Genomic DNA, 21,626 nt, shown 5'->3' on the forward strand with positions numbered 1-21,626 from the left:
GTGTCGGGTGACTATCACCTAGGATACTTATGGTAACGCCATTTCTCCTACATCTGATGACTGGGGAAGCCGGATCTTTCCCCGAAATAGCCATGAATGGCCTGTCCACCGGAGGGTTTGTATCATTCATCCTCTCTCTTGATGAACCAGCCCGAACAAGCACAATGAAGGGTTATTCATCATCATCGCCTTGCTCTATATGCCCTGGTCTATTCGACCCACTCGAGCATCTTGCCTATGAAGGTGCATCTTTATCATTTAGTGAGATATCCAAAATCAGAACATGAGGCCCATTCACTTTGTGCTACGCATCATAGCATTGCATAGCACTGCCAAGAGATGCGGCTAAGTTTATAGCCACAAGTCACCAGAAATACTCAAAGCAGCTCAAGTGCTGACAACAATTTCTAAGGGTACCTGCAAGGCAGAACAATAGCATAATTGAAGTCTATATGACACAAGCAAGAAATGAGTCAGCATAAGCAAACAGAGCAATAAGTAAGGTGCGGAAACATAAATAGTCAAGGCGCATAAAGCGCGAGGCAACTGAAAGTAAAGTGTTGTAAAGTAAACAGAACAAGGATCGTGAAACCGTGTCCTTGAGTTTAAAAGACAAAAGGTAAGGTACTGGAAAGTAAATAGGACAAGGATCGCGAAACTGCGTCATTGAGTTTAAAAGACAGAAAAGAAAGCATGGGCACATATAGCGCGGCGGCAGCAGTAAGTAAAGTGCTAAAAAGTAAACAGGACAAGGATCACGAAACCGCGTCCTTGAGTTAAAGACAGAAAAGAAAGCCTGAGCACATATAGCGCGGCGGCAGCAGTAAGTAAAATACTGAAAAATGAACAGGACAAGGATCGCGAAACTGCATCCTTGAGTTAAAAAGAACGTACATATACGTATATAGACATATTGTTTAATTATCTTTTCTTTAGTTCAGTTTAGTTCATTCAAAGTCCTTTCACGCAACTTTCCCCTACCTTGGGGAGTCGCGGGTTTCTGCACGCCTACGGGCGTAAGTTTGAAGGGTCTCAGACCACTAGACATGTGGGCGCTCCGTCGTGCAACTTGCACACGCTAAAGAGGTTAGCATAAGTCAAAAGCGAAAGAAGGGCCTGGTCGCCAAGCAGAGATAGGCAGACAAGGCCTCTGACGAACAACCCGAGCGGCAGGCGGCCACCAACGGCGACAAGGGGTTGAGCCTCTTGCCGACAAACAGGGGCGACAGGGGGCGGAGCCCCCTGCCGGCAGACAGAAAAGACGACAGGGGGCCCTGCCCCCTGCCGGCAAACAGAAAAGACGGCAGGGGGCCTTGCCCCCTGCCGACAACCAAAGCAGTGACAGGGGGTGAAGCCCCTTGTCGGTAAATAAAACAGTGATAGGGGGTGAAGCCCCCTGTCGACAAGCAGAACAACGACAGGGGGCTTCGCCCCTTGCCGGCAAACAAAAGCGACAGGAGGCTCCGCCTCCTGTCGGCAAACAGAACGACGACAAGGGGCCAAGTCCCCTGTCGGCAAACCGATGGTGACAGGGGGCCAAGCCCCCTGTCGGCAAACCCACGGTGACAGGGGGCCAAGCCCTCTGCCAACAAACCAAACAGCGACAGGGGGTGAAGCCCCCTGCTGGCAAATCGAAGCAATGACAGGGGGCTCCTTCCCCTACCGGCACACAGAGGCGACAGGGAAAAAGGGAAGCCCCCTGCCGACACACAAACAAAGGCAGAGGGCCAGGCCCCCTGCCGACAAACCGACGACAGCAGGGGCCAAGCCCCTTGCCGACGAAATCGCCGACGACGACGGGCTAAACCCCCTGCCGACCCATCGTCGGTGACAGGGGGGCAAGCCTCCCCCCTGACACACCGACGATGGCAGGGGGCCAAGCCCCCTGCCGACGAACGGACAACAACAGGGTCCGACGACGAGTCACCAGAGAAGAAAAAGAAGACAGCGGTTGACACTAGCACGGAGGAGGGTAGCTGACCACCACCAAGGTGGCTGTCGGATGGCCGATCGAGCGGTCGACAGTCGGCGGGTCGCCGAAGCTGAGCCGAGAACGAGAGAGAGGGAGAGGAGAGAGAATCGAGCGAAGGCAAATGCCCTCGCTCGAGGCACCCTAACCCTTTTAAAAAGGGGGGTGTACCAGCTTCTCAAAAATTTGAGAATCCGGATCCGGGCTGGGCTCGGATCCGGGTCCGGCTCGGATCCAGAATCGTCAGCCGACCAAGACACGTGTCTGACACGTGCCTGGCGCGTGTTCGACACGTGTCAGACTCGATTTTTTTTTTCAGACATTACATTCCACCTTTACAGTGTCTATCATGTCCCTTTCTATCTCTTCATTGTCGTTGTAAGTGGCTCAGTCTTCTGCTTCTTCTAGTCAAACTTGCAGGTTAGCTAAGACATTCACATATTAAATAGATTTGTGTTGCATTAACAAGAGGTCTACATATAATATTTGTAAATGTCTCGCCACCCATTTGTAGATGTAAGCTTTTTAGTTAAAGAAGGTGCATGTCGTCTACTCAAAAGTCAAGACCTTCACAAATATATAGAGTAAACATGTCAAAATCAAACTTTTAAATTTTAGAAGGTTTACGCCAGGCTTGCGAATCTCAGAAGATCCATGCATTTCAAATGCAAATCTTTTGTATTGAGATTCAAGTTAGCCATATTTGCATAATTACTAATGCAAATCTTTTGTATTGAGATTCAAGTTAGCCATATTTGCATAATTACTAATGCAAATTTTATCAAATACACAAAATTTTTACGTGAATCTCCTTGTTATTGAGATGTTGTGACCTTTGGACGACGTACATATCTTTCATGCGAACATTAACATGTTCGCTTGTGTAAAAGGTAAAATTATCCTAAAAAGTTAAGAATTGAAATTTTGGACATGAGGAAGATCTTGGCAAATTGGTAGGTTTTTCAAAAATGCTCCATTTTAGAACATTATGATCGTTTATTGTAGATTTTATTCCTTTCTAGTTTTATGAGATGGGGTCAGAAAAACATACATATATATGAAATTTTTTCTTGAAAATGAAGTTAAGGTATAAAAACTATGAGATTCATGTCCAAGATTCACTGTGCTGAATCCAAGAATCGATTCAATTGGATCTATGATTGAGTGTTTTTGGAATGCCATCATTGATGATGATCATCGTCAAGCCTTATCCCAATTCTAGAATGTATTTTATATACATACAAATTTCTTTGTTTTAAAAGTTTTTCTCGAAAAATAAAAGGCTTTTTTGCCATTTTTTTTAAAAGACTGTCATTCTTATTGTTTTCCAAATTGTATTGAAAAGATAGGATTTAAAGGGAGTTTTGCTACCTATGGTGTAACCTCTTTTCATACCAAGGTTGTTAAATGCGATGAGGCGAAGCGAGGCGTTGAGCCTGTTATGAAGCGAGGCGTAAGCCTCGAGGCATTGAAGCGTAAGCTTCATGATCAAAATAATAAAATATATAATATTAATAAAATAATAAAAATTGTAAATAAAAACTACTAATAAACCACAGTATAAAATAAATTGTGTCCTCACAAGATCAATTAGGGTATGTTTGATGGCTTGTCCAGGGTTGAACAAAATGAACAAAAAGAACAGAACCGAGCATTGGTTTTGTTCGTTCTGTAACAACTGTTTTAAGTCTCTCCAACCAGATGAGGGAAGCCCTTGTGGGCACCTCAAAGTTGTGCTCGCTTGTGGGTATAACTTGAAGAAAGCCAGAAATACGATCTTTTTATTTTGTAAAACATTTTGTACCTAGCTAAAGATTAGGAAAGAGACTCGAAGCTGGAGCACAACTCGATCAATTATCAACACAGTTAGGAGCTCCAACTCGGTCCATACACATCCCAGACCACCCCATTTCTTCCTGAGCCAAAGTTGGTGGAGCAATGCCATGGTCCAACCAATGCCTGTGAACGGGTCGGGCATTTGACCCATTAGATTTGGTCATTTAGGATGAATATATTGCACCAACCTCTCTCTCTTATGCTTGTCATATGCTGAACGAGTCTGGTTCTCGCCGACCAATCGCCATAATTTGTGTCACCAAATTAACCAAGACTCGCAAGTGAGTCGGGTCCTGTCAAGCTACGGACAGGTCTTGCAATGGTGGCCCATGGATTGATTCCGACAGTCAGGGGCGTGTGAATCTCGTGTAAAATTGCAGGACAGTGATCCGTGAGGGTCAAAAGTCTCGTGTGTTTTAAACTTAAAGCAGTGTTTTCTCCCATCACACGTCAGTCGTACAACTAACTATAAGATCATCCAGAGCCAGGGTTGCAAAGACAGCGCTTGCTTTCTTTACAAGAGAGGAAAACGAAACGATGCACCATTCAGGAAGCCATTAGCCTATGGTGGTGCCCTCCCCAAGTTGGGGTTCCATTTGAAGGGGAAAGAAGCCTCTATTTTTTTGAATGGTGTCTCTCCTAAATGCAGAGATTGGGGATTGAAGGTGAGTGCTCCTTTGAAAGTTTCTTTTGTTCCTGAAGGGTAGAAGGCCTCCTCTTTCAACCCCGCCGCGCCTCCACCGTTCACGTTGGGCGAGATCCGTGCTGCCATTCCCAAGCACTGCTGGTTGAAGGATCCATGGAGGTCTATGAGCTACGTCGTCGTTGTCTTCGGTTTGGCGGCAGCTGCAGCATACCTCAACAATTGGTTGGTCTGGCCCCTTTATTGGGCTGCTCAGGGCACCATGTTCTGGGCTCTCTTTGTTCTTGGCCATGACTGGTAAACCCACATTTCTTCTCTTGCTTTTCTTTCTTTCTTTGTGATACACCCCCATCCCTCCCTTTTCTCTGTTTTTTTTTTTCGATAAATAGCAGAATGATCATCAAATAACTAGCACCAACCTGATGTGTACGCCTTAAAAGCGATGTACGTTTCAACTAAAGGCGTGCGCTTCACATGAGTGAAGTGTGTGTTTCAAGCCTGAAACGCTTCACGGCGTACGCTTGAGGTATTGAGGCGTACTCCCCTCACAACACTGCTTCCTACCCCCAAAAACAAATAAAGATGAAAAAAAAAGGAATTTTAAATTTTTTTAACATTTCATTATGGGGCCAAAAGCGGCAGGTACATTTCTTGAAAAATGTGAAACATCTACAGAAAAAACCTGTTTTTTTAGGTAATTGCCTGCTTGTTGATCTTAAAGAAGCTGATTAGTCACATGACAAAAATTGGCAACAAAATACGGATCTGCAAACCCGAATTAAAAATCACATTAAATAACATTAAACATAAACCACAAGGTTCATCCCCGGACCCCAACCCTTTCTCTGCTTTCCTTTTTTCTCTTCACTTTCTGCCTGTCCCTCACTGCCCGTGTGCCCATTTGGTCTCTTCCATTCCCCTTTTAACATGGCCTCTTCATTAAGAAGAATAAAAAGATGGTGGTGGTTTGCTATGTTGGGGAGTTCAATTACAGTGTGAATTTAGGTTCAACTTATGTGTTCAGATATTATCTTTCTGGTTCTGGGTTTTGATCTAAAGGTGAGACCTTTTCACAAAATGAGAAGAAAAGAACGCCCACTTGCTATCTTCTTCATCATACTCTTCATGGGAACAGCTTCCACAGTTTCAGCTGCACCTCCAGGTCTGAACCCATCAAACTCTTTATTTTTTTCTTCTTTTGTCTCCTAGCATTGTAAAGGCCCAATTTTTATTGCAGGTATTGTTGCTGGCATCTTTTCCAGTGCATTTTCCTCTCTTCTGAAATGGTTCAGATCAGTATCTGCTACTACAATGACTGGTACAGTCTAAAAAATCTCATATTTTTCTTCCTATTCGTGACTGTTGGCCTAAATGGTTTTCTTCTTCTTATTGTGCAGCTATTTCAGGGAGACCCATGATGCAATTTGAGAGTGGATACACTGTTCAATCTGTTTTTGATGGGAGCAAACTTGGAATTGCGCCATACTCTGCTCAGATTTCCCAGAATGGGGAGTTTCTGGTTTTGGACTCTCTCAACAGCAACCTGTACAAGATCTCAATGCCTTTATCTAGATGTACGAGTCTTTTTATCTGTTTCCTCTTATATGTGTCCGAAGCTACATGGTTTTGTTCTCTTATTTCGATTCATGGGAGGAATGCAGATAGCAGAGCTAAGTTGGTAGCCGGTTCAACAGAAGGGTACTCTGGACATGTGGATGGGAAGGCAAGGGAAGCAAGAATGAACCACCCAAAATCATTCACAGTGGATGATAAGGGGAATATTTATGTTGCTGATAGTATGAACATGGCCATAAGGAAGATCAGTGAATCTGGTAAGTCATATGGATCTTGCTTAGACCCTAAACCCTGAAAAACCTGGGGGTTCTCAATTCTTTCAAAGTTTGCATGAATGCTGAGTTGGGTTATCACTTCTTTTGCATTCCTATAGACAGCTTAGTTAACTTGACATTTTTCATCCAGATGAACGGATAGAAAAGAATGGCACTAGGCTTTTCTGCTGGCTACTTAATAAACTTTTTATGTGTGTGTTTGTGTGGTGCATTTCATAAGCTTTAGTAATTTTAATAATGCATGAGACAAATAGTGACTGTACTCCCACCCAACATAGATTTTGTTAAATTCTGATAGAAAGTGAAATGAAACAATTATTCAATATCATCTTGCGGCTTTAATCTCATTCTTTTCTGAAACAGAAACAAAGATTCCTGCTCTTGCCTTTTGTGTTACTGAATTCTTTAGTTTTATCCACATTGCTGTTCTGTTAGGAGCATTAGCTAGTGTCTCTGAATGATCTGAAGAACCAGGGACGTGTGTTAAAATGAGAAGTGATGTCATTGCTTGTGAAATCATTGATGGTATTGTTTGTTTCATTCTGAGTGTTAGAAGCTACAGCAGTGGTTATTCTTAATTTTTGTAGGAGTTTCAACAATAGCCGGAGGAAAATGGAGCAGAGGTGATCATGTTGATGGGCCAAGTGAGGATGCAAAGTTTTCAAATGATTTTGAGGTGGTATACATTGGAAGTAGTTGCTCTTTGCTTCTTGTAGACCGTGGGAAGCAGGCCATTAGAGAGATCCAGCTCCACTTTGATGACTGCACATATCAGTATGAAAAGCAGTTTTTGTCGGGTAAAACACAATCAGTAAAACAGTTTTTCCGATGCTTGTTTTATCTTGCTTTATACTCTCACTATTAGTTGGCTCTCAATTGAGGTTTGAATACAAGGAAGTTTTGAATAGCTGCTGCAGGGATTGCTGTGTTTCTTGGAGCTGGATTTTTCGGTTACATGCTGGCTCTGCTGCAAAGGAGAGTTGGAACAATAGTTTCACCACAGAAAGTGAGTTCCCCTGTTCCAACTCTCCATAACCATTTCCCTCTGCATATGTTTGCTTTAGACATTAATGAATGCTATGGGGTATCAACTGTAGGCTATGCCATAGGGATACTTCAACATGCCCCATGCTGTGTCCTCCTATGCACTATTCTAATTGAATATTACACAAAAATGGCATGCCCCGTGTCCTTGTGACAGAGACTGTAGGATAAGTGCTCATCTTTCTTTCCCTACTTTGGAAGTTTACTAAACAGAATATCATCATTCATGCGCATAGAAAATGTAAAACACTGATAATTAGTATTTAAGATAATTCAATGGTATGCCATCCAAGAATCTCGCTAAATGTAACCATTGGATAATTGTTTGGTCTCTAAACAGATTTCTATAACATTATCAAGGATCTCATCGAAAGCTTACAGAAGCTTGCCACACAAGCTAAGTTAGGTTCCTATGTGAAACATAACTTGTTGACTATGTCACACCGACATTTCACTTAGCATGTGTATACCGTATCAACACAGCACGACACTCGGGCACTTCACGGATATGATACAACACTTCATCGACATAGTTAAACCTGTTTCATGCACAGTCAACATTGTCTCATTAACTTTATCTATTTTCTTTTATGTTCTTATTTACTTCGTATTTACTTGAGTTAATTTTCTTTTAAAATTTGTCACCAATTACATTACGTTTCAGTTTCAACTTATTTTCATTATTTGATGTTCCTGAATATAGTGATTTAAAATTGTTGTTTCACACACATACATCTATGTGAGTGTACAGCCATGTTCTCATATCCTAATTTTTGAAAATTATCTCATCTTACTAAGCGTATCTGCATCATGTCCTGCTCCTCCATCCATATCCATGTGACATAGCCTGTTATGCATCTGTATTATGGTGTAAGTACTGTTTGAAATGCAGGATACTGCCAATTCAGCAAAGATCAACTTCTCTTCTAATTCACCATTAAAATCATCAATGGGGCCATCGTTGGTCGTAGTAGACAGAGAACCAGAGAAGCTGGATGTGGGGTGGGTTTCATTTTGGAAGTTTTTTCTCCATGTTTCCTCAGTAATAGAAATCATTGGAGGATTGTGTTCAAATTTTAGAAAGAAGCCACAGGGTGAGCACAACAGTCACCAGTACCAACAGCACCAGCATAGACGATCTAGTGTTTCGCCTTTGCAGGAGAGCTTTGTCGTCCCGGAGGGCGATGAACCGCCTTCTCTGGACACAAGAACACCCACTCCGAGGAAGAGCTATCCTTTCATGTTGAAGGAAATTGATAAGACTCACTATCTCCGAAACGGCCGTTACCGGCCTTATTACAACAATTGGGAGCCTGAACAGCAACATAAGCAGCAGCAGCACCATGACAGAGTCCATCTTCTGCAGCATTACTCGTCGGTGGCCCAGACTTTCTATAAAGCAAGCTGCGAGTCGAATGAGGAGATCATGTTTGGAGCAGTCCAAGAAGAGGGAGGGAGGAGAAAAACAGTGGAGATTAAGCCTGTGAATTATGGAGATCCTATGTATGATTATCAGAACATGCGATCTTGATCGCATTGTAATCATCATTATTGAGATAACTGCAAAGTTTATATTTCCCTCTAGGCTTTCATGTTTTGTCCTTTTTTTGGGTCCGCGAGCTTTCATTGTTGATGCTAATGCTGCTTTTTTGTTAGTAAGATGGGTGTGTATACCTAAAAATATTGGTGTATGATTTTACCCTTTTTTTTTTTTTAAGTGCAAGAACTCTAGCTCTCTCTCTCTCTCTCTCTCTCTCTCAACTGGATATAATAATGTTAGTTGGGTTCAACCGATTGAAATGACTTTTCAAAATATATGGTTTATGTGAAACTCTTTGTTATTGTGATATTGCAAGCATAGTGACAAATGTTTTTATCGGCAAAATCTTGTTTTTCAAAAACTCGTGAGAAATTAAAAAAAAATCATAAATCTTGCATTTTTTGGCAAAATCTTGGCAATAACAAATTAATTAAAAAATATAAAAAATGTTTTTATAAGAAAATATTAATAAAAATATTTAAAAATAAAAATGCATGGTTTTTTCACGATAAATAGCCATTTAAAACATAAATATCTTGATTAAATCATGGTATTTATATTTTTTCATAAATCTCATGATATTTTGAAAATCTTGTGAGAAATTGCCGTTTTCAACTTTTAGGCATTTTTTGCGATATTATCATGAAATTTTCATAAATCTTCCGATATTTGTCACTATAGTTGCAAGTAGGTGCACACAAGTATTCCTTGTGTGAAGAGTAAAAATGTTCTAAAAAAAGTTGAGAATCAAAATTTTGGGCATGGAGAGAATTTTTGCAAATTGTGAAGCATTTTTTAAATCATGCAAGTTTACAAGGACAGGACGATTATTTTTTGTTTTTGTTATCTATATATATATTATTTTTTAGAATTCTATTTTCATAAATATTCAAGGCTTAGAAAAGTCATTTTTTTGTTAAAAAAAAAAAACACAATCAGAATGTTGATTCTTAGTAAAAAGATTCATGGAATGGGATAGAATTTGAGGACGTAAATGGGTCAGACTCAATTCACATCTTGGAATTACTGCATTGGACCTAATCGGATTCAGAGAATATATAGAATCCATATCCAATGAGCTAATGAATACTTTTTATATGTAATCTGGTCATTAATCCACCAGATCAATCCAATTCCATTAAAATTCTTCCAACCAAAATAGAATAAAAGACACTTATGATGGAACTGGATTCTAATTCCATGTATCCAAACACAACATAAACACAAGAAGACCAATGTCCAAAAGTAGGCTTGTTTTCTGGCTTGTGGACCCTTTTAGCTTCTCTTTGGGATAACCATATGAACCAGCTGGAACCTCAGATTGACCTAAGCTTGGTTGCAACTAGATAGGCTAGGTTTGGTGGGTTTGACCAACTTGTTCAAGTCAATGGCAAATGTAAGGACCCCAAAACAATTGGCTCTTGGTTCAACCACATCCCACTTGTCTATACCGCTATGGGTCCAAGTCAGCTCACCTAGTTTTCAAAGCCCAAGGTTCAGCCCACAATGGGCAAGTCAAAACTTGACCCAGCAAAAGTTATCAGCAGACGAATTGATGCAGTGCACGTAGAAGTTTGACAGCAAATCAATCAATGTTTGGCAAGCCAAACACCTAACTTCTTTAACTAAAACAGTTGGAAAAGCAGCCGAACCACAACTTGGTCGTGAGTCGTACCCTAACACATGTATATGTCACAAAGACACGGGCACAAACCTAGACTTGATACGAGTACATTATAAGAATTTACAGGTTTTCTAATCACTTAATTGATCAAAAAATGTATTTTGATATGCAAAAATATATGTTGTTAGAAGTATCATTAAGAACTATTAAGTTTATTGAAAATTATATAATAATACCTGTTCATGTTAGGGATGGCAGTGGACCAGGGCGGGGCGGGGGCGGGGGACAAGGTCTCTACCCCTGCTCCGTCTCAAAATCCTGCCCTCCATCTCCGCCTTCATCCTCACACAGGTCTTGATTTTAACCTCTATCCTAGCCTCCATCCCCGTTTCATGTCCTCCATCCTCATCCAAACAGGGCGAGGCGGGGCGGAGCTCCATTTTCCCTTGATCCATTGCCATGGCTTGGCAAGCCAAACATGACCAGCGAATATTTTGGCTCGGCTTAGCTTATATAGGCTTGTTAAGTAGTATTAAATGTATTTTGCATCATAAAATGTAGATGGTCAAAGCCAGCCCCAAGGTGGGGTTGGCATAGCGGGATGGGGCCTTCGCTGCTAGACGGGCAGTCAAGGTTTGATTCTCATAGGGGTCGCCCCTCTGTGCAAGCCAACGCGTAGCATAGGCCTCGGGGGCAGGTGTCCTAGCCTCGGAGTTTTACGCTGCCGGCACGATGACTGTAGTTTTGGCAGGCTGAGCCAGCACGACCAGGTCTTTGTGCCGGGTGCGGTTTCTTCAGGTTATAAATAAAAAATAATAATAATCCAAGTCACGAGACTACAAGCAATAAGTTCAGATTTCAAATCCTATTGCTTATAGCCTTGAGTCCATGTATTTATTTTGTAAATGAACCAGTTTGAGCTTAACTCGCTAGGTTTAATTGAGTCTAAGTTCCATTATTTCACTTTTGAAAAATGTACTTTTTATTTTTTCTAAAATGAACCAGCTTAATCTCAGTTCGGCTCACCACAAGAACAAGCAGAGCTTGTATACCCTCTGTACATTGGACTCGAAGTTTATGAGCCCTAGTCCAACAACGACTAGTGAAACTTGTAGAAATGGGTTTCGGGTCCGTCTAACTTGTTACCCTTTCATGGATATGGAGACTGATACAAATGCCCATAAAGAATATGGGTCCAATGTGGATGTGTTATCTAATACAACTGAAAATGGATATAACTATGGATAAGAATCATACAAAAAACTAGGGATATCTCAATATCTGAAAAGATATCAGCTTCACTATTTGCATTGTTGTATTTGTTGCACTCTATCTAGAAAACTTTCTTCTAGTGATATGCCTACACTGAAGGCTTTGATTTGGATATCTGACAGAATCTGCATCCATTTATTCGGAATTATCTGATTAACAATTGGATACAATTTTGAATGCAGCTTTACATCCAAATCTGAATTTGGATCCAAAATAAACCAAATCCAATGGATAATTTGAACGAATTACGACACATCTTATTAAATAGTTGGATCTGGATTCAGTATTACCTTTTGCACACCTGAATCTGAATCACATTGAAATCTGATTGGGTCCAACTCAGGAATGCCTATATTTAGACCGAATCGATAGTTTTACATCTTTTTTTTTCTCATGATTAGATGAACGGTCAAGGGTTTGCTTAACCTTAGCTTGTGAAGAGAAAAAAATGCTCGTTTAGAAAGTGAGGTTTTGAGAAAAAATAATGAAAACTTCAACTTGGATATTTTACAAAAGTCACCTAAATCTCTTGAACTGCAATTTTTATGTATTTCACCAAGTTTATCACTATTTCTTGCACGTATTACAAACAACAACTATGCCTTCATCCCAAAACAATTGGGGTCAGCGATATGAACCAAAAAAGAAATTCATTTTGAGTCTTCCACATGAATCCTTTTCCTCCAATCATTTCTATCCAATGCCATGTCCTCGGTGAGGTTCAAAGCATTCATATCCTTTCCTAGCATCTCCATCCAAGTCTTCCTAGGCCTACCCTGACCTCTTTTAACTAATATATTTTCCCATTTCTCCAACCTTCTAACAGGAGCATCATTAGGCCTTCGCCAAATATGTCCAAACCACCGTAAACGATTCTCTCGCATCTTATTTTCAATGGGTGCAACACCTACCTTCTTACGTATCTCCTCGTTCCGAATCTTATCTTTTATTGTATTTCCACATATCCATCTAAGCATCCGCATCTCAGCTACACTCATTTTTTGAATATGATGTCTCTTGGCAGCCCAACATTCCGTACCATATAGTAAAGCGGGTCTAATAGTCGTCTTATACAACTTTCCCTTCAACCGCAATGGCATTTTACGATCGCACAGCACTCCAGTTGCACTTTTCCATTTCATCCACCCAACCTTTATCCTATGATTTACATCTCCATCAATTTCTCCATACTTTTGAATGATGGATCCCAAATATTTGAAATAATCATTCACCGGTATTTCTTGCTCACCAAGCTTCACTACACTCCCATCACTACTTCGTTGTTTACTAAACCGACATTCCATATATTCAGTCTTACTCTTACTCAACTTAAAACCTCTAGCTTCCAATGTCTGTCTCCATAATTCTAACTTAGCATTAACCCCAGCTCTAGACTCATCAATCAAAACAATATCATCAGCAAACAACATACACCACGGTATATTTTCTTGAATTGATCTCGTAAGCTCATCCATCACTATCGCAAATAGGAAAGGGCTTAAAGCAGATCCTTGATGTAACCCAACCATTATAGGAAAATTGGTTGTCACCCCTCCACAAGTGCGGACATTGGTTACTACTCCTTCATACATATCTTTAATTATACTAATGTACTTGAGAGAAACACCTTTCTTCATCATTGTCCACCAGAGAACGTCCCTAGGTACTCTATCGTATGCCTTCTCTAAATCAATAAAAACCATATGCAAATCTTTGTTCCTCTCTTTATATCTTTCAATAAGTTGTCTAAGAATATGTATAGCTTCCATAGATGATCTTCCAGGCATAAAACCAAATTGATTCTCCGATATCATGACAACCTTCCTCAACCTAGACTCAATCACCCTCTCCCAAAGTTTCATAGTATGACTCATGAGTTTTATACCACGATAGTTTGTGCAATCTTGTATATCACCCTTATTCTTATATAAAGGCACCAAAGTACTCTTCCTCCACTCATTAGGCATCTTATTTGTTCGCCAAATCAAGTTAAAAAGATTTGTCAACCATTCTAAACCTTGTACGTATTACAAAATCTTAGAAAAATATGCAAAATACGTTAGACTTGGAATCTGATTCTTATAAAACTTTTTAACTTAAAGTTGGCAATTGACTTTTATAATTTTCCAAAAAAAATGGTCTAGCCCTAAATGTAGCAATATAAATTTTCAAAATGCTACCACATTTGGTATTGGCAAGATATATTGTTTTTGAAGCTTTTTTTGTTTTATTTTTAAATTATGACGGTACAGATGTGATCTATGTAGTTGATTTTATAGGGATCAGCTCTTGAAGCATTCGATCCCGCCACATGTGTGGGTTTTTATAAGGTTCGAAAAATCGGTCCAAAATCTTTGTAAAATTTTTAGGCTCCAAATATCATTTTTTTTATCGAAAACACAAGATCCAGGTGTGATTTTTTAGTAAATTGACCATGCCCAACACATTTATTGGGTCAGAACCTTACAAAAAGCAACAGAAAAGCCGAAAACCCCATTATACAATGTTAAATGAAACATGTTAAATGGGTTTTTTAATGAAATATGTTAAATGAAACATGTTAAATGGGTTTTTAGGCTTTTCTTTTTCTTTTTTTCACGGTTCTGACCCTATAAATGTGTTGGGAATGGTCAATTTACTAGGAATTCATACATGGATCATGTATTTTTGATGAAAAAAAAAATTAGAGCCTAAAAATTTTACAAATATTTTGGACTTTTGATTTTTTGAACCTTATAAAAACCCACCCATGTGTCAGAATCGAACTCTTCAAGAGTTGATCCCTATAAAATCAAGTACATAGATCACATATATACAGTCAAAATTTTTAAATAAAATAAAAAAAGCCCAAAAAAACAAAATTTTGTATGTTTCGTTTAGCATGGATATATATATATATATATATATATATATATATATATATATATATATATATATATATATATGGGAAATGAAAACCTATAAAATAGGCACCGTGCTAAATAAAATATGATATTGGATTTTTGGTAATTTTTTGTTTGAAATTCCCACACGTGTTCAACATGATTGATTTAATAGAAATCAACACTTGGATCATGCATTTTGGATGAAAAATGGTATTTAGAGCCTCAAAAATTTATGAAAATTATAGGCCATTATTTTTTGAAACCTTATCATGCTAATCAAATGCTTTAAGAAGTGATTCCTATAAAAGCAAGAATATATATCACATTTGTATGGTCAAAATTTTGAAAAAAAAACACTGAAAATCCAATATCATGATTCATTTAGCATCGTGCCTATTTTGTAGGTTTTCATATATATATATATACTACACTCGTGTGTATGTGCCTAGCAAATGGGACGGAACTCTCTTGTTTTTGTTTTTTTATCACATCTAACACTATAGATATGATGTACAGGTTTTGTTTGGTGGGACCAGCTTTTGGATGGACGAAATCCTATAACAGCTAACAAGCCAACAGGAACACAGTTGACACCTCTTGTCCCGTAACAGGATGAAAGAGATTCAGGGATCGCTTAAGTGCCTGCCTATGTAACCTAGGCCAATCACATGACGGCATTCCATGGGCCCCACAGCAGAATGCTGTCATGTGATTGGCCTGTGTCGGCAGGCACTTAAGGGATCCCTGTATCCCCTCTTGGTGAAGGGATGTCCAAAACATAATGGTGGTTTCCTCTGGTTATTGAAAACAAAAAAACTTAGTCTAGGGTCAACTGCCAAGGTCAGGGACAGGGAGACGGACAGGAGGATTGGCGTTCCGTCCGGGGACAACTTTTTGAAAGAAATTTGCCAGCAAGAAAACAAAGGGAAAGCGTCGACTTCTGACTCTCTGGTCTTCATTCGATAGAGACTCAAAAGATTTTGTTTAGATTTCCTCCCCCACTTTTTTCTGTACGTTCTCTTTCTTTAATGAAGAGAACCGTAACGATTTTATGAACACCATGGTTATGCGCTCACTTTGATCCTTATCCATTCTCATCCACACCTCTTGACTCCATGAAAAACCATATTCCAAAAGAGAGAGAGGTTGGGTAGAATTGCACCAGCCACACAAAAACAAACTGGGGAAGATACACGGTTGATGTAGAATCTACACCTTGGTTGACGACAAGCAGTGAGCTCAAGGAGAAGATGGACGGTTAGCGTGAAACCTGCACGAACTTAGTTTGGTCACGGACGACATGATATTGGTGAGAAAGGGCAGGGGCTAATTGACTTAGCTGGGTGGATGTGTAAATGGATTCCCCACCAACCACATTAGTGTCATGATCCAGTTTGGTCTCATTAACACTTGAGCAGATGTCCAAGTAATGCAATAGACACATAAATAGGAAGATTACGGGGCAAACAAAAGACTGACCAACACAATGAAGCCTGTGTAGGACCCCACTGGCCTACAATATCCAGGTCTTTTCCGAGGTCAACTTATAAAACTTTACCAAGTTTGTGAACTTAAGATGCATCTACAACTCACGCTTGTTTGGTACAGCTGTTAGTGCCCGTCACATTGTGTTGTGGCATTGCAAGTTCAAAACCCAATGGTACTGTATAACTGGTGAGGGGGTCGGGCTAAGCACAGCTTGCTTATAAAAAAAAAAAAGATGCATCTACAAGAAATAGAAATACCAACATGCACACAAAGTGAGAACTGTGGTCCAGTTCCGAGCAGTCTCCAAACACCCCAAGAGTTCCAGATGGGCATTGAACAAAAGATAAGAGATCCTATAAAAAAAGCTGAGTGATTTGTGTCCCATGAGGAACAGGGTAAAAGAATTTAGGGAAAAGGTGAATATATTTGAAAAATATGAGTCTATACAAATTAATGAAGCCATCACAACCAAGAAAAGATAATCACAAGAACTCATGAAACTTTGGTAATCAAAAACCATTCTGCCAGCACTCCTTTTCATCTCTTTTCTTCACCTTTCACTTGTTGACATCCAACCCTCAATTAAACAATCACAGGTTTCCTTTCATCAGGCAAACACCCAAAATGGAGCAATCACAAGATGAAAGTTATCAACAACCACATCCCCTCACCCCAACCAACCAACCAGATGTATATTTGATTATTGCAGGTTAACTCCTTTACATATATCAAAATGGAGTTAACAAGTCAAAACGTTGTGCCAACCGATTCTACTCTGTCAGTTCTATTATGTTCACTGCCGCCGCTGCTGCTGCTGCTCCTGCTTTAAGCAGAGCTCTCGAACGAAACCTGAACAGGTGGTTGTGGTCCTTTCGGTGATTGGCTTGATGCAGCAGCAAGACCATGAAGCATTTTTATGACTTCCACAGTGTCATCAAGATAGTATTTGGCTTTGCTTGGCTTCTGGCCAACTGTACATACAAAAATATCAGTTGCTGAGGGTATAGCAGTTGCAATGCTCTCAAACATGTCTTCGTCTGATCGATCATCTCCAATGCACATCACGAAATCCGGTGGTGGACCGCTGCTTGACATTGTCGAAAGGATGAGCTTGGCAACCAGACCTTTGCTTACACCCTGCAACCATAGCAAAGTAATTAAAAACAGGGATTCAAAGAACCAACTTCCAACATACCACATTAATCAACTCAAGCAAGAGTTGCTCATATGCTAACAAGGTGAGATGAATATTAATTAGTGGCAGTATCTTGGAAGATTGTATAAGACAGCATACCTGTGGCTTGACTTCAACTATCCACTGGCCCCGTTTAACCATCACAGGCTCATTTGCAAGAACACTTTCAAGATGGTCTAATAATTCCTTGGCTTGGCAAGAACCAAAATCAGGATCAGCATCTTGGTGATGCCAAACCAGAGCACTCTCCTTTATTTCCATTGAAGAGCCATCAGTTGTCTCCGTGTACACTCTCATAACAGGTTCAGCGATCCGCTTCCAATCAAAGTCAGCAGCAATGGAAGGGGATTCCCACTCAGCATCTTTGCGCCATCTGCTCAGACAAAGCAACAACAAGATTAGCAATCAATTTTGACGTTTGATTGTTTGTAAAAGGCAGCAAAATGTCAGTCAAACAAAGTGAGTGAAGCTGATCTACCTGATAAAGTAGCCATGCTCTGCAGCAATCCCCAACAAGCCACAGGGGGAGAACCAATCACTCAAAGATTTGCACCCTCTGCCACTAACAATGAACACAGTATTGTTAGGATCACTGCACAAGCTATTGAGAACTGATATCACTTCCGCGTTGGGGGTTTTATTGATAGATGTCTGAGGCATCATGGTGCCATCATAATCCAAAAATATGGCTCTTCTATTGGTTTGCCTGTATGCAGAGACAATGTGTTCAACAGAGAGCTTCCTGAAATTGGGACTGAGAGCCACAATTCTAAAGCCTAAGCCAAAACCAATTCCCCAGCATCTCTTAGCAAAGTGATCCCTGCATGCTCTCTCTAAATCCTGATCAAAGCTACGGGCCCAATAAGCCACGTCATGTGAACTAACATATCTGTAATGCTTCTCATGGCGCAAATGTTTCTCTGTATCACCCATAGATATGGCTGCTTTCATGGCATCAGCCACTGCATCAATGTTCCACGGGTTTGCTCGGATTGCTCCACTCAGAGAAGGCGAACAGCCAATAAATTCAGACACAACAAGCATGCTCTCCTTTCTGGTACCTGGGGCAACATGCATGGCTTCATCCAACTGTGGGGTGCCCTGCCTGCAAACAACATACTTGTATGGGACCAAATTCATCCCATCCCTCACTGCGTTAACCACACAGCACTCAGATACGACATAGAATGCAATTTTCTCATAGAGTGGTATGGGCTTATCAATCAGAACCACAGGCTCATAACCCGGGTAACCATACTGGTCATTGATCCTCTCTGCAATCATACATGTTTCCTTTATTGCTTCATGAACATCCTTCCCTGAGCTCCTGGCAGGGTTGGCGATCTGAACCAGGACTATTTCCCCTCTCAGGTCAGAATGTTGATCCAGCAATCGTTCCATTGCCAGTAGCTTCAGACTAATACCTTTGAATATGTCCATATCATCAACACCCAGAATCAAAGTCTTTCCTTGGAACTGTTCCTGAATCTCTTTAACTTTGGAAGATGTCTCAGGACGATTCAATACAGACTCAAGCTGACCCATGTGGACTCCTACAGGAAGAATCTTAATGCTCACTGTGCGACCATAGTACTCAAGTTCAATGTAGCCTCGTTTAGATTCATAATCTAGGCCCAGCATTCTACTGCAACAGGAGAGAAAATGCCGAGCATAGTCAAATGTATGAAATCCAATCAGATCTGAATTCAGCAATGACCTTAAAATCTCATCACGAACAGGCAGCGTCCTGTAAATTTCTGAAGATGGAAATGGACTGTGCAGGAAGAAGCCCAGTTTTAGTCGATGAAAACGCTTCCTCAAGAAGGTAGGAAGAATCATGAGATGGTAGTCATGAACCCAAACATAATCATCATCAGGATTAATCACCTCCACAACCTTGTCGGCAAATATCTTATTAGCAGACACATAAGCCTGCCAGAGAGATCGATCAAAGCGATCCCCATGGTCCGGACACAATGGGAGCATGTAATGGAAAAGAGGCCATAGCTGCTGCTTGCAGAAGCCATGGTAAAACTTCACTTGAAGGTCAGAGGGCAGAAACGCAGGTACACATTTGAAATCATCAAGAAGTCTTTGGGCAATATCCTCTTGCTCGCTTGGATCTATATCAGCCTTGAGACAACCAACATAGACAACCTCAATGTCAGAGGAGAAGCCATCCTTCAGTTGAAGAAGAATAGAATCCTCATCCCAACTGAAGTTCCATGTTTTACTAGTCACATCCCACTGAGCATGCAGAGGGAGCTGATTGGCTACAATAATTTTCCTCTCCGGACAAGCAGAAGATAGGGCCTCTAATGTCCCATTATTGTGGTTATCACCATCAAAGTCTGATATAATCCCTGGGATGGTCATCACACGGGGAAGTCGCCTCGTGGTTTGAGGAAAATTTAATAGATCCCCAGTAAACAAACCTAAAAGGTTTGTGCAAGATTGTGAAACCATGATGCTGATATAGCAAGAAACAACTGCACAATACCAGCAAGATCTGCACAAGAGAATGGAGACCTAATTAAAAATCTTGATTGGGCCATCATTTCAAGTCCAAAGTTAGTATTCCACAAGGGATGGATATTCTAGTACGCCCTATCAAAGGAACCAACATGCAGATAAATATAAACAGGAAGAAGCTTCGTCCATGATGGAACAACGCTAACGGGGGGCTAAATTAACATGCTAATTTGACTGAAGTGGTGAATAGAACTTACACAGAATAAGGAAAACAATACTATCAATGGGTACATGCATTAAGAAAAGTAAAACCCTTCTACATAACAGACTGTAGTGGGTACGACAATTAGTGTCACCAAACCTGCGATTCTTAGCACAGACAGAGGATCCTGTATCAACATAAAAAATGCTCAAAATGGGCAATGTGTTACAAGAAGACAAACAGAAAATTGTGATTCTTCAACATCAAGAATCATCTTCATCTAACTCATATCTTATTCTAAAAAATGTAATACGATAATCCAAACAAGCATAAAAAAAGACAGCAGATCAGGTGATCAAAACGACCCACAATCATTTCACCAATAAAATGAACGAAAAAAGGTACTTCCCATAACAGATTAATACCGCTCAAGAAACCAACTTTAGCCATATTATTCAATTACTCTTCCAGCACCAAGCAACCCAACAATGCATAACCAAGAATGAAAACAATTTACATCCCAAAGACCAAAATTCCACAAACCATAGAATACTTTACACAATTTCAAGAGCATGAAATTTCATAGGACACAATACAAAACCAATATCTTAGAAATTACAGGCCACCATCATCGGATTTCAATAAGGGTATCAAAAATCAACAAAAACACCAAATTTTTAGACCCAAATGTCCATTTCCACCGATCACAAGCCGAGATAAAGCAGCAAAAAAACTCGCCCCTGTACGCAAATTTCGAAAAACACAAAACCCAACTAATCAATAATTTGACCATATCATACCAGCCGTCGTGGACCACGATCGCGATCATTGCAAGTCGCCGGAAAAACACCGAATTTTCAACAAATACCGACGCCCCAGAAAGGGAAACCCATCATATAACAGAAACCGACTCACAAAACACAAAATTTTCTCCAAAAACACCCCAATGAAGACCCTCTCGACAACAACAAACCCAGAGAAAATCAACAGAAAACACAGAAAAAGAAAGAAAACGCACCGAACAAAAGTCTCCAGAAAAGGTAGAGAAATAAACGCAAGAACCCTCAAAACCCGCGTCCAAAGACTTCAATCCCACCGAATTCCCAGCGAAGATTCAGCACTCCGGATAACGGAAAATCGAATTCCGGCGAGCTCTGTAACGGATTCTCGCCTTCCCCCGTAACCGAAACCAAACGCCCACTATCTAGCGGGATAGAGAGAGAGAGAGAGAGATGGGTCGGCCGGAAAATGGTCGCCGGAGAAATTCTAGAGAGAGAGATAGATGGGTCTGCCGGAAAATGGTCGCCGGAGAAATTCTAGACAGAGAGAGAGAGAGCAATGACGACGTGAAACCGTGAACTGGATTTTATCAATGGATTACAGATACTTCCACTCGCTCTACTTAACCATTGTTAAAAATCATCTTAACCTCGGGTTAACGTGCGCTCAAGGACCCCTTCCCCTTTTTTGGAAAAAATCCCCATTTCCTAACCAATCCCCTCTGTCTTATAAATTACTAAAACGCCACTCTACTTTCACCACGAAAACCCGTCCATGGTTACTCAGTCCGGTGACTCGGACGATTCTTCCCTCATCCCCGAGTCTT

At 40.5% G+C, this 21,626-nt stretch overlaps 1 protein-coding gene and 1 pseudogene across 2 annotated transcripts; one reads left to right on the plus strand and one right to left on the minus strand.

The window, feature by feature from the left end:
- Positions 1–5,488: 5,488 nt before the first annotated feature.
- On the plus strand, positions 5,489–8,897 carry LOC149812887 (uncharacterized; annotated as a pseudogene). The gene is made up of 7 exons (XR_016428215.1): positions 5,489–5,610; positions 5,686–5,766; positions 5,846–6,022; positions 6,110–6,280; positions 6,886–7,095; positions 7,216–7,335; positions 8,269–8,897. The product of XR_016428215.1 is annotated as an uncharacterized LOC149812887 (transcript).
- A 7,658-nt stretch (positions 8,898–16,555) lies between these two features.
- On the minus strand, positions 16,556–21,420 carry LOC149812888 (putative alpha,alpha-trehalose-phosphate synthase [UDP-forming] 9). The gene is made up of 4 exons (XM_089991483.1): positions 21,039–21,420; positions 17,825–19,855; positions 17,446–17,719; positions 16,556–17,288 (listed from the first exon to the last, which is right to left on the minus strand). Exons 2-4 carry the CDS (start codon positions 19,810–19,812, stop codon positions 16,977–16,979), a joined length of 2,574 nt encoding a protein of 857 aa, XP_089847609.1. The 5' UTR covers positions 19,813–19,855; positions 21,039–21,420; the 3' UTR covers positions 16,556–16,976.
- Between the last annotated feature and the right edge of the window lie 206 nt (positions 21,421–21,626).

Source organism: Nuphar pumila, chromosome 16, assembly GCF_984573655.1.
Source record: "Nuphar pumila chromosome 16, dmNupPumi1.hap1.1, whole genome shotgun sequence".
Taxonomy (NCBI): domain Eukaryota; kingdom Viridiplantae; phylum Streptophyta; class Magnoliopsida; order Nymphaeales; family Nymphaeaceae; genus Nuphar; species Nuphar pumila.

Excerpts from the sequence above, each read along its gene's own strand:
- LOC149812888 (XM_089991483.1), bottom strand. The coding sequence starts at position 19,812 with ATGGTTTCACAATCTTGCACAAACCTTTTAGGTTTGTTTACTGGGGAT. Across the intron at positions 17,720-17,824 it reads GAGCATGGCTACTTTATCAG|ATGGCGCAAAGATGCTGAGT; the intron begins GTAGATCAGCTT and ends TTGTCTGAGCAG. Across the intron at positions 17,289-17,445 it reads TAGTTGAAGTCAAGCCACAG|GGTGTAAGCAAAGGTCTGGT; the intron begins GTATGCTGTCTT and ends CTATGGTTGCAG.